Below are 12955 nucleotides of genomic sequence, written 5' to 3' on the forward strand. Positions count from 1 at the left end.
TATAATCGCGAGAACGTGTTGTATTTTACATCGTTTCGGTCGAAAGCTAATTAATTTTTCTGCTCGTTCTATAAAAAAATACGAAACTTTTTTCTACCATCGATTGCCCTGTTTTTTAATCGCGGGGATATCGTTGCAGATGTTGAGAAGGAAGGAACGAGATTACGAACACGAAATGGAAAAGCTTGCTAGGGAAAAAATTGCTGCCCAGCAAAGATTACTAGCTCTGAAGAAGGAACTCGCGGCTACTTGGGATCACATCGACTTTAATACTCTTTTACCAGAACAGAATGCGGCTGCCGATGTAACGGCTACGAGAAGTAGTAAGTCTTACAATCGAAATAGGACATTCACATACCTTTTAAACGTACTCGAAGAGAAACGACAACCATCGAAGCGAACTTTTTATGAAATATAAAATCGACGACAAGAGAAAATTGTAAGGTGGCAATTTCTAATTTAAGAATTTTTTTTTATTAAAGTTTCAGAAAACATGGAGGTTGATGTGACGGGGCTCGCACGAGGTGGTACGAGGTACAGTAGTACCAGCAGTCTGAGCAGCGCAGCTACGGCTAGTTCACCGCAAACGCTTCAAAATACCAGCGCGACTTCCAATATCCACAGTCAGGTTGCCACTGCGGCAGTTGTCTGCCAAGCGCAGGGTATGAATCTTGCGCCAAGTTCCAGAGAAAGTCCACCTGCGAGTTCGAGTCCTGGAACGCCTGCACCTAGCATTCCTACTCCAGCACAGGTACGTTCCATAAGAGGTTGAAGACGGTATCGAGCACAAAAGTTCTGGGGTCGGTTAAATTGGCTCGGTCGGTTAAGTCCGCGTCTGCTAATCCCGAACGTCGCTGGATCGAATCCCAGTTTGGGCTAAAATTGTAACTGATCGTTTTTATTCGCTTCAAAGTGGTTAGATCGCAAAGTATATATCGTCGAAGCATACTGCAGCAAGCAAAAAAGCCAGACGCAGCAAAGCGCAGCAGCAAGAAAAGCGGCGCAGCAAGCACCCCCTTGGACACAACGTTTGTACATTTAACGTTGTGTGTGGAACAACGGTGCAAGACTCAAATGCATTGCGAATGTGTTTAATATAACTAGTTTATATTGATATATATTATGTATAAATTAGTTGCCGACCAATGCAACACATTTGTTTTTGTAGATTTAGAAAAGAATAATTAGAATACCTTCTTACATTACATATGAGAAAGTCGCGAAAGCTCGATCCAAAGTAATTTGTGAAATTTTCGTCGTAGGAGAAAGTTACTTCACCAACGGGTATAGTGCAGCAGCCGCACCAGTTGCACTTGCCGATCAGCGCTCAGATATTGAACACCAGTCAAGGCTTGCCGACGATCGTACCGACCCTTCAGCACCTCGGTCCGAGCTTGAGGGTGATACCCGGTGACACGAGGCAACTTCTGGTCACTCACACCGCTGGCAGCAACGAATCCAGGCCGCTCACGTTGGCCGTGCAAAACTCGTCGGATCAATCGAGGCCGCTTATTGCCGTGCAATCGAACACTGGAAGTGAGCCAAGGCCCGTAGCGCTGGTCGTTCACTCGTCCACGGCCAACGACAACAGGGTAACGTTTGTGCATTCTAATCTGTCCAACAACGACAGGCCGTTGGCCCTAGCCGTGCAGTCGTCCGCCAATGACGTCAGGCCAGTTACATTAGTGCATTCGGCAAACGAGGGGAGGCCGTTAGTTTTCGCTGCGCATTCTCCTGCACTGAATGTTACGAGTGAGTAACTCGAAACGATCCTGCCTATATAGCCGATAATTATTACGATTTCGCCGCTGTCGTTTATTTAACAAATCTTCGTTTATTCTAAAGATATAAAAAGAAAAAAAATATTTGATCAAGTATTTGCGACGCATGTCGACGCACGTTTATTCGGTGCTGTTCAAACTACACCACGATATCTAGAGAACTTTTCTTATTTTGCTTTCATCTTTGATAGTAATTAAGTAATACGACTGCGTGAATTTGTCGGCTTTCCTACTTTGATATTTTATGAAACATTCTATCCACGAGAAACATTGATTTATTTTGTCGATCGTGTTGGTATAATATCGTGCATTGTGTACGTTGCAGATGCTCAAACGAGGATACGAGCGGGTGACGCGCAGACTACGCATAAAATGGTCGGTGGTGTGACACTTGTAGGCGGAAATGGATCGGAGTTGACTAGACTTCCCGGTGGCGCTGAATTGAACATACTGCCTGCAAATGGTAATGCTTTACATTGGATATCTTTCATTCTTTTCTTTCTGTATCTCTATCGTGGTTTAAACACGCTGTTTACCAGGCCAATCTTTTCTATATTTGCCACCAGAGGGCAAACTTAGAATTCCAGTTTCTCGTTAGTTATCGCGTATCTATCGGTTTCTATAAAAGCAAGTTCTGATCTTACTTTTTCACGCTTCTTGTATACAGCACCTATGTCCAAGGCGAAATCGTACTGTTACGATCTTGTAAAGAAACTTGGTGCTAGACGAAAAGTGGCCATTTGCAGAGCGACTCGTGTCGTATTCGTTGTACGGGTTGCTTTGAAAATGGTGTACAAGTTTTTTTTTTTTTTTATATATTTATTACATGCTTTTGATTTACGTTACGATATTTATTTTTAAAGAATCGTGCCGTAAAAAAGATTTTCAGCGACGGTCCATGCTCGCGAATAGTTACAATTATCAAAAACCAATGGGAAGGTATAGAAGGTGAAAACGGTTTCGAGCGCACAGGATTCAAAATATTCTCTTATCAGCGTTCGTGTTGGCTGAAAGAAGACAACATATCTTACCGTGCAATTACCCCTATGGGTTGCAGGATTGACGCTGAGCCATGCAGGTGTGTCGCTTCAAACCACAACAGGTAAACCAGGCTCGACAGTGATGCAAAACGCTCCGTCCACAGAGGGTATAGCTCATATCGTTGGCCCGCACACACCTCTCTCCGGCCTGACACCGATCGTCACGCCGATGACCGTTGTCTCGCAAGGAAATCAAGTGACTGCTCATATCCTAGCCCCCTCTAGCCTTGCGGGCAAAATGATCACAACCCCGATCCTCAAATCCGTGGCACAAATGCCGATCGTGAACGCCCAGTATATAAACACCACTACTCTGGTGAAGCCCGTGGTTGTCGTCAGTTCACCGTCAACATCCACGCCACAGTCGACGGCGGCTTCCAGTACACAACCTTCCTCCACCACACATTCGACCGTCTGACAGAATCAAAAGAAAGTGAAACTAGTTTGAGAAAGGGCTCCCGCTAAGTGTACGGAGGCGCCGCAGGGTCGCAGAAATCGGTGTTTGATCGACGCGTGTCCACGTTCCGTTATCGTCTAACGCGTTTCGCGTGTACAGGACCGATGACTATGCACGATCGATTCGATGCTTCAACGAGAGATAAGGTAAAAATCGCAGATCTGGTCAACGGAAGAAGAGACATAAGAGACGCGATGATTCTCTCCGTCGTGCTATTTCCAACATCGAGGGAGAATTTCTTATTTTGTGAAACTTTGCTCGTGTTCCTTCGTGCTTTGGATTTCAAACGTTTCTGCTCTTCCAAAGAGTGAGACGACCGAGAGACGATGCGAAGGTGTTAAAAATGCTGTTGCTCAACTTGCGCGATTGTGCATGGTACCTTGAATGGTTCAGAGAAGTACTTATCGAAGGCAAAGGTCGTTAAAAATGGGTCAAGGAAACGAACGCGACGAGGCAGCTTCGGACCAAGATGATCTCGTTCGCGTTTTCCGGAATCGTAAGAACGAAGAAAGTAGGCCGATGTACGCGGATGAAATTTCTCAGTGCGATCGTTTGCAAGTTCAACATTTCGCCGTTCCATTTTTCGCAGGATAAAATTCTGGAAAAATAAGACGGTCGATGATCGTTCGTATTACGTTGTCCGTCGAGAGATTTCTTTTTCTAAATTATATACGCGATCGTATATAAGAACGTATCACGAACGAATTGCATTGACGCATGAAATCAATTTGACTCATGATACTGGAACGTTATTCGCACGATTTTCTAAATATCATGGTTGTAAAGTATAACAGAGCTACGTATATCGTTTCTTTTTTGGTACCTTGTTGCAATTGAAGAAGTTCGGTAAAGAAGAAACCAAACTGTGTGTTTACAGAATGATGTTAAGTTAATGAATTGTATGATATATAAGGTTCGTTTGGATGTTTGAAATTGATCGAAATCTTGAAATCAGATGGATGATAAATATGCTTGCACTTTTAAATTAATTCTTTATGTTAAATAGTGGCTGTGGAGAAACGATTATCCTTTACGCCTGTAATTTACTTTCGGAAACTCAGATGATAAATTGAACTTACGTCGCATTGAATGCCAAGGAAATACGCATACGTTTCTTTCTCTTCTTTTATATGTCTATACATCTATCTATCTATCTATCTATCTATCTATCTATCTATCTATCTGTCTATCCATCTATCTATCTATCTGTCTATCCATCTATCTATCTATCTATCTATCTATCTATCTATTTATCTGTAAATATATAGTATATGTATATATGTATAGTATGCGTATATAAAAAATATATACATAAATATACTATACATATATGCATATACTATATATAGAGAGAGATAGATAGATGTATAGAATGTGCTCAAGTATTTATTCGTTTCTATTTATTTTATAAAGTGCAACACTGGGCATAAGCAAAACGTTTGCCTTTGTAGTCCTGATATCTTTATCGGATTCGTTTCGAGAGGACGCTCAGCCGTGGTTTTTCTCGAAAGTCTGAAAAAAGAAAAAAAGCGACAGACAAAATACGTATGCGTACGTTTTTAACGATATGGTAGTTTTGTTTCCGATGGAACGTGTACATACAGGTGTTCGGATCGCTGACGAAACATTATATTTTGCATAATATTTTCCTGCAATCGATCAAGATAGATAATCGAATTAGGAGAGAAAAGTTTTCGATTTGCGTTGCACGAGGAAGACGGAATTATCGTATGCAATATACACGTGGTGGTGTATCGTACTATTTTAAATTGTTTTTTCTATGTGTAAGTAAAAGAAAAAGAATTTACGTTTCATCTTGAAATATTCTAAGTTTTTTGAGCTTTCATTCGATATACTCGATGCGAGACCGTTAACGGTTGTTTACTCGTTATAAATAGAATATATGATGCGAAATAGCTGTACGTAACGTTTGTCCCTCAAACGCCACGAACGTACTTTGGCTCGTATATTTCCATTTATCTTTACACGATTACGATTATCGACGTAATCGCGATGCTGTAATTCGTCGTTCGAGATTTCTTTCCGTACCTGTAGCCTGTCAAATCCTATTGCAAAAGTACAAAGAATAAGCTCTCTCTTATAAGGATCGCGCATCTATTAGATTCCCTCTTTTTTTTTCTTTTTTTTTTTTAACATATCTTTATTCGTACGTTTTTGTAACGCGATTAATCCCATCTTTCTGTTGACAAATTTCCAAATACGATGATCGAATCGTTCGAGTCGAAAACGGTTTCCAAAAATCTTGATTCCTACGTTACGATATTATCTTCGACGTCGTACATCGTCACGAGCAATTTCCTTGCGTTTCCGTATCGGGTGATACACACTCGAGGAGAAAGATCGAAATTCAATTAAGAACGATTTGGAATTCGCGAACGACGCGCAAAAGCAAAGCTAAGAGTTTGAAAGCTGTGTAACGAAGAATTTTTATACGCGCGTGTGTGTGAGTGTGAGAGTGTCGCTGTTAACGGTCTCTTTCAGAATATCTCCATTTGTACACTAGTATTATTCTTAACTTGTATCTGCGTATACACACATATATATCTCGTTTTTTTTTTATTTTTTAAATTATTTAATCAAAGGCTTTGGTCAGTCAGTTTATGCGCTGATTATATAGATATGTTATATACGCGGGCGCCGTGTATTTCGATCTACTGCGAAAACACGTTAAAGCATGTACCAAGTTATCGGTTAACAGAGAGCAGAATATTATTTTCAGGGTTTTGCGTTTAAACGCAACATGGGACTCGTTCAACCCTGTCACACCGTAGATGAGTAAGAAACGTTGAAAACGTCACCGTTAGTTCGATAGAACGTTTTAACGCATTCGTGTTACGCTAGATCTTTGCACTACTCGAAAATCGATATGATTTTTACCGAATTTATATATCAAAGTTTCGAGTAGTATTCCGTAAGCCTGTTGTTTCATTCTGCTTTGGTACGTCAAGTATCTCACTTTGACGAATCGACGTTTTATCTTGTTGCTGCTTATTCTCACAAATAAACGGACAACGAATGCGTTAAACGAAACGAAACGAAAGAAGAAAAGAAATTTCGTTCGCTGGAAATCATTTCGGTGGAGCACCGTTTGCGATGTAATACTGTAATCGTTTACGATCGAGTACTACTAAATTAGCAAAGTTTACGAACAATACTGCCGAATCGATGGTATCGCGTTCGATCAGCGACTGCACCCGTTTTTCAGATCCATGGCAAGACTCGCGAAATTTGCTCGGTTTTGTATTCCATTACTACCTCGATTCCAATCAATCCGCTTTCGATTATCAATCTTTCGATTCCGACAACCGATTCCTCTTTTAGTTGCCCCGATTCCTTCTCTCTTTCAAAACTGTTGGATTTTGTTCGTGCAGTGATAGCCGATCGTACTCGTAGGTAGATGCTTCCTTCGAACTTTCGTAAATCCAATCGCTGTTTACATTTCGCATAAGTATTTTTTCGAAATGGCTTTGTCGCTATTACGTATGTTATTTTTGATCTACACATATGTCAATTAAAAGACGATACTACAAACTCGTAACGTGCAACGTAATTGGAAGGAATATCGTCTCTCGCAGCCTGTAGCTACGGTGACCTTTTTTCGCGTTTCAACGAAAGTACAGATTCGAAAGCTTGTCGGGCTTCGATCGTTCGCACGCGAGACGTCGTTCGTTTCCTCTATATTGCTATAACTAGTCGCTGGTAAAGCGTCGATCGGTCATCCATAGCCGATGACATATCAGAGTTTTCCTAAAGAAGATAAAATTAAAACGTCGTGTCTTTCGGGGGGATCCTTTTCTATTTTCGTCTCTTGACTTGATGTAAAGAACGTGTCGGCAGATATCGTAGTTTGTATAAAAGACATTTCGCAGGATTTTCCCGCGGGGTGATAAATTGCTAGAGAATATAGAATTTGGCGCGTGCGCACTAGTCATTTTCGTTCCCTCCTTGTTCTTTTTTTTTAACACGGATCAACAACGCTAGGCTTTCGAACTGTAGTTCGGCACTCTTAATTTCCTTTCCTTCTTTCTGTATCTTTTAAATCCAACCTTACGAATCGTGCAATGCATGTAAATACTCGTACTAAATGTTGGGGGCATTCTTAACACGTTGCGCAGATCGAGCAAATAGGAAGGCGAGGATCGTTGCTTCGTTCGCCGAACGCGCAAGACGAGTGGCAACCACCGTTTTGTCAATTGTTGTCTTTCCTTAAAAAGAAAAATTAGTTTTCCAGTTATTTCATCGTTGAAACTCGATCCGATCCGATCCGAGGAAAGTAGACTTTCGGATATATCGAGATAGCAAGCTTTAAGTAACGATTAAGAAGAAGAGAAAGATCGATGGAAAAGTTGCTTTTCCGTAACAATGGTTCCGGTTATTCGTGCGAGGAAAACGTCGCGATACCGACGGATGTTTGCTCATTTGGAAATCTAACACCTAAGCGCATACTATTACGATCTTGCGTTTGGCGAAGGAAGAAGCACGCAGAGAGAGGTGTGGCAAGCAAAGTAAAATCGCGAGAGAGCGAGAGAGAGAGAGAGAGAGAGAGGGGGGGGGAGGAAGAAAATAAAAGCGATAAAAAACATCCCTTTTTGTATATAATCAAAGAAAAGCTAAAAAGAAAAAGAATCTCGTCGGTTACTAGGAATCCTCGGGAACAAAATCGATCGACGGGAGAAGAGAAAGTAACGGACGAAACGTGCGCGAAATCTACATGTACATGAACAATGTGATATAAATAACTGACAAAATTACTTAGCACTATTATAGCGTTTAAGCAAAAATAAAACAAAAGAAAGGAAAGAAACTGTTAAATCGTTTACGGCGTAGACGTACGATGCTAAATGTTATTCGCTAACATCTTACAAAACGAAACTCACGAAACTGTAATTGTATATAGAATTACGAGAGAGAGAATGAGAGAGAGAGAATGAACGAGAATGAGAGGCAAAAGGTGAGAAAGGAGCACCGGAGAGAATGAGAAACGGTGTGAGAGTGGAAAAAAGTAAGAAAAAAATTACCAGCTGTAATTATTACGTTGAATATGACAGAATGAAAGATGGTAAGGCGGGAGGAGGGAAAGAGGAGAGAGAGAGAGAGAGAACGTCTTGGAATAAGAAAAACCGTAACTCTAGCGTGTCTTGTACATCTCTCGTGATAGTAGAATATCTGTACATTGTATTTCTCGTGTGAATGTGGCGGCGTGACGTAAAGACGAAAGAAGAAATAAGTAAATAGAGAAGCAAGTGTGCTGTGCGTCTTAGCAGGAGTGTTGCTATTGTTGTACTCTATGTCGAATTTTGTTGTATATACCATCGTTGGTATATGTAAAGATATGAGAAACACACGGTGTATATTACGAACCTCTTCGAACGACTCGTTGCGTGTTGTTGGAAATGTGAGAACTGGAGGGAAACACACACACACACACACACACACACACTATGTAACGCGATAGAAAGGCAAAAGAAATTTAAAAAAGATAGCGTGGCGCACGAGGGGTGGAGCACCCAGCCGCGTGCAAACACTTTTTGTTTTCAGAAGGAGTGCGACAAATTTCAATACAATCTATCACAATAAAAATTGAAGCGTGAAGCGTTGCCCAGTCCTCCTTGCTTCCGACGCTTGAATTCCTTGAATTTCGACGCTTAGCGAGACAATTGTGTCAAAGAGTACCGGTGGTATTTGACGAGAAGCAAAATAGAAAAGAAAAAAAGAACAGAGCAACTCGATGCGAAGGGGTACGAGTGATCGTGTTCGAAACGGTCGATGCATTTCCAATTACTTTCGTTCTTCGAATGAAAAGAAAAACGAGCGTAGGTATGGCGGAGATTGCAATTTGCGAGCGACAAAGTCAGTTACCGATACCGATGCTTGGTTTTTAACTTTGAATATGTACAGCGCTGTGAAATTCGACAAGGAGAAGGAGGAAGCGCGAACGTTGCGTGTAAACGCAGAGGTTCGAACATGTTATTCCGAATGAGCTCTACGATATCAAGGGAACTTCTTTTTCCGAAGAAATAGCAGTATTAGATTAACTTTGTAATTATTAGCGATACTAAGTACTATATACAGTATCTCGGGTTTCTTAATCGCAAATTATTACGCGGTGTAACGAGTTTCTTCGATCACGAGTTATATACGAATGTCAAACTATGAGTATATTAAATATGTTTTTTATGAATATCAGAATTGGTAGTATCCGTCGTATCCCTTCGCGTGTGACTTATCGAAATAACGAATTGTCATAAGAATCGTCGATACGAGCCATTTATCGCTGTATCCAAATATCTTTTTTTAATTCACTTTTCTTTAACGTTACAAACTATCGATGAAACGTGGTCGAAAGTCGTGATAATTCTTATGGTGACTCGTTATCGCGCAAACAATCGCGAAGCGAAAGTAAACGACTTTGCAAGATCAAAGGATCCGCGATAAATAATCCGTCCTACTAATAACGATGATATTCCGTATTTCGTTGACGAAGGTACGCGAGATCGTTTAACACGAAAGGATCAGATATTTTTTCAAAGTTTTCTAGTCTTTCCATTTCGCTTTGCAATTATTATACGACCTGTCTGATCGTATAAAATCGTACGTAGATCGAACTCGAAGTGTCGAATACGACGAAGACGAAAGTGTAAGCACAAAGATGTCGCAAACTCGAACTTACGATTTACCTGGACGATCGGCTGGACGATCGTCTCTTCGGTCGTTGGTCGGCGGTGGTGCATAGGTAAGCAACGATTCGATTTAGAAAAAACAGGCTCGATAAAGTGGAAATAGAAAGGAAATTCGTCGTTCGATCGCAAGCGCGAAAATCTTTGCTCGAGGAGCTTCGACGACGACCGAACGTTTCGCTCAGTTTTCGTTGAACCTTTCGATTGGTCGGTCGAAGAAGATTCGTTCGTTGTTGGAAAAGGAGAATAAAGCTGGACGAAAGGAACGACCTAGGCAAAATCGTTTTATCACTGAAAAACCAATTTATTTTCACTCGATCATTGACAATTATCGTTACAAGGGAGAGGGCGGTAATTATCCGTGATTAATTAATATCGGCATTGATCATCGCATACAGGACGACAGACGTGTTGTCGAAGGCAAGAAGAATAGAAACGAGAAAATTACAATAGCGGTGACTCGCAACGCGACGATCGCGATCCTGCGTCGAATCGATCGATCCGCGGATTAATCGGAAATTTCTCGGCTCCGTATATCCGTTTATTAAAAATATCCACTAATTCGTATTGCCTGTGTAACTGTACACGTGTACACGGCTGTCTCTCTGTGTATGCGTAAATGTATGCATGTACGTATATAGTGTATAGGTGTGTTCCATTACTTTCAATCAGAGTAGAGCGCAACACGATCGTTGACATTGTCCTCTCTATCTACGGGTTCAGACACTTCTAGCACGTAATTTTCAAAATATACAATACTCTCGTGTTTCTCGTTTACAAAAGACTAGATTCATTCGTCCTAGAATTCCGAACAATTCTCCCCCGTACTCTTGCTTTAGTCAATTTCTTTTTTTATCCCTTTCGCTCCACGATTTCTTTTCTTTCTATTCCTTTTTTTCTTCTTTTTTCTTTTTCTTTTTTTTTTTTTTTTCACTTTTTTTGGTCGGTTTCGCAGGTATTTTCGCCTGTCGAAGATCATCGCAGTTTCGTTCAACACGCGTTGCGTACGCGTACATATACATACTATACATATACATAGACTGAGTATAATAAGCTACGAGTTTTACGAAATCGTACAATTTCGACGACGCTCACGCGCATCCTTGTCGCGACCACCTACGACCAAGAGTCACGGACATCGTCTCGATCTTTTGTTTGTCGAAAGAAACGAGAAAATTCTAAACCGAAAGAGTATTGATTGCGAGACAGCGTCCACCTATACGTACTTGGATCCATGACTTTTAGTTCTTTTAGTTAGCGACGATTACGCTTTGCGGCGTAGCTCGCACGTACGGAATCTCGATAAACGTAAACGCACAATTATCGATAAGAACGAGGAAATTCTCGTTTAAACGCGTTGTATATTTCACGCGTATATCTTATATCGACGATCGTAATTATAAATTAACTAAGGATCGCGTGCTTTGTACGATCTCGCCGATCGAGAGCCATTCGGTCGCACTGAAGTAAATTATTACAAAATTCAAGATACGCAAGTCGCGATAAAATAAGCATAATAAAAGTAAGTATGTACACGGTAATCGTAATATATAATCGAACAAAATATATCGCTAATATATTTATATTTCTCTACATGGTAAAGGTACCGTCGACCAAACGAGTATGACACTTGGTACTTGCATAAAATCAAACGCATATATCCGCTAATCGAATTCTCGAATCAGAGCCGAATCGGTGCGATCTTTCTCCTCCTTGTTCGGTATTTAAATTTAATTAAATTTATTAAATTTATTAAATTTATCGAATTTATCGTTTAGAACAACGTATTAATACGATAGTTACTCTATTAATAATTAATCACTAATACTATTTATCGCTTTAATTATTACCTTAGAAAAGGTATTGTCAATTATCACATAATCTATAACGGGTAAGAAGGATCACGAGTACAACAGTTGCGTGTAAATTCGAGAATTCGTTCGTAATAAAATATCGTCGAAATGGATTAAAAATCTTGCAAAATTGCCGATCGTTTTTCACGTATATATCGAAGACAGCGGGTAAAACGTTGATATTCCTTGGTGAAATGCAAGTATTCCGGCAGAAAAATATCAAATTACGGAATCATCGATGACAAACTAGTTATAAATTAGCAACAAAGTTCTTATTCCGGCTAAATCTCTACGTATTGTGCGCTAAGAAGCAAATTTTTCTCTTTAACGGAATAATATTGAGACGCAGCTATTTTTTTAGTAGCCTGTAAACTCGCTCTTACAACGAATAACAAAATACGACGTTTGCGTGTATAAAAGGCAGTTGCCTCTTCCATATACGATTAATTACAGTGTTCTAAACTGCAAGCGCGAAAAAGAATAGAACGTAAGCGTAAAATATGTTGACAAAAAAGTACGTTAATATTTAGCTTCGATTGGCAACACGGTTTCCTTTTGCGTAAAGTAAACCAAGTATCTCTATGGATGGAAAACCTAAACGATCGGATTCGTAATTACGCGTCGATAAAAAGGATATAAATTCGTTTGTACGTGGAAACACGTATTTAATTATTGTACGTATAATTTTAATTATAATTTGCATATCTTAGAAAACAGCTGGCAATGGAAGAGATACGTTTCGTTTCTTTCTTATCCACGCGTTCGAGTCGTCGAATATTTATACTCTATAGTATGGAATATTGATAATTAATGATATACTTTAAAGCTCTATTCGTCGATCTGGAATCGACGATCCTCGATTTCATGGCAAACCGATTGAAAATGAAATGCAGGATAACGAGACTAAATAAGAAAAATAGCAAAAATCGAATAAAACGAGTGGAAGGTTTCGTGAAACGGTGTTGCTAATGAAAAGAAAAATATTAAATTGTAAGGAACGAAAGCACGATCGTGACATTTACGAGATCTGTCTGAATAATCACCTTTACGATTTCCTTCGTTTCCGCGGGACCAAAATAGCGCGCACCAGCGATCGTCCTTTTACGATACGAGATTTTTCCTCGAT

General features: G+C 40.2%; 1 protein-coding gene across 6 annotated transcripts in view; it reads left to right on the forward strand.

The window, feature by feature from the left end:
- LOC132906689 (box A-binding factor-like) overlaps nucleotides 1-9480 on the forward strand; it is a 36070-nt gene extending 26590 nt beyond the window's left edge. For 5 of the 6 annotated variants that reach the window (XM_060959081.1, XM_060959082.1, XM_060959083.1 and 2 more), the window contains 5 exons: nucleotides 140-323; nucleotides 483-751; nucleotides 1263-1752; nucleotides 2107-2244; nucleotides 2839-9480. In XM_060959081.1, the coding sequence (XP_060815064.1) occupies nucleotides 140-323; nucleotides 483-751; nucleotides 1263-1752; nucleotides 2107-2244; nucleotides 2839-3239 (1482 nt within the window). In that variant the 3' untranslated portion in view covers nucleotides 3240-9480. Of the gene's footprint in view, nucleotides 1-139; nucleotides 324-482; nucleotides 752-1262; nucleotides 1753-2106; nucleotides 2245-2830 lie in introns of all 6 variants that reach the window. The other variant, XM_060959085.1, reaches the window with a different exon arrangement.
- Nucleotides 9481-12955: the final 3475 nt, after the last annotated feature.

This window comes from Bombus pascuorum, chromosome 5 (genome assembly GCF_905332965.1).
Source record: "Bombus pascuorum chromosome 5, iyBomPasc1.1, whole genome shotgun sequence".
NCBI classification, from domain to species: Eukaryota; Metazoa; Arthropoda; class Insecta; order Hymenoptera; family Apidae; genus Bombus; species Bombus pascuorum.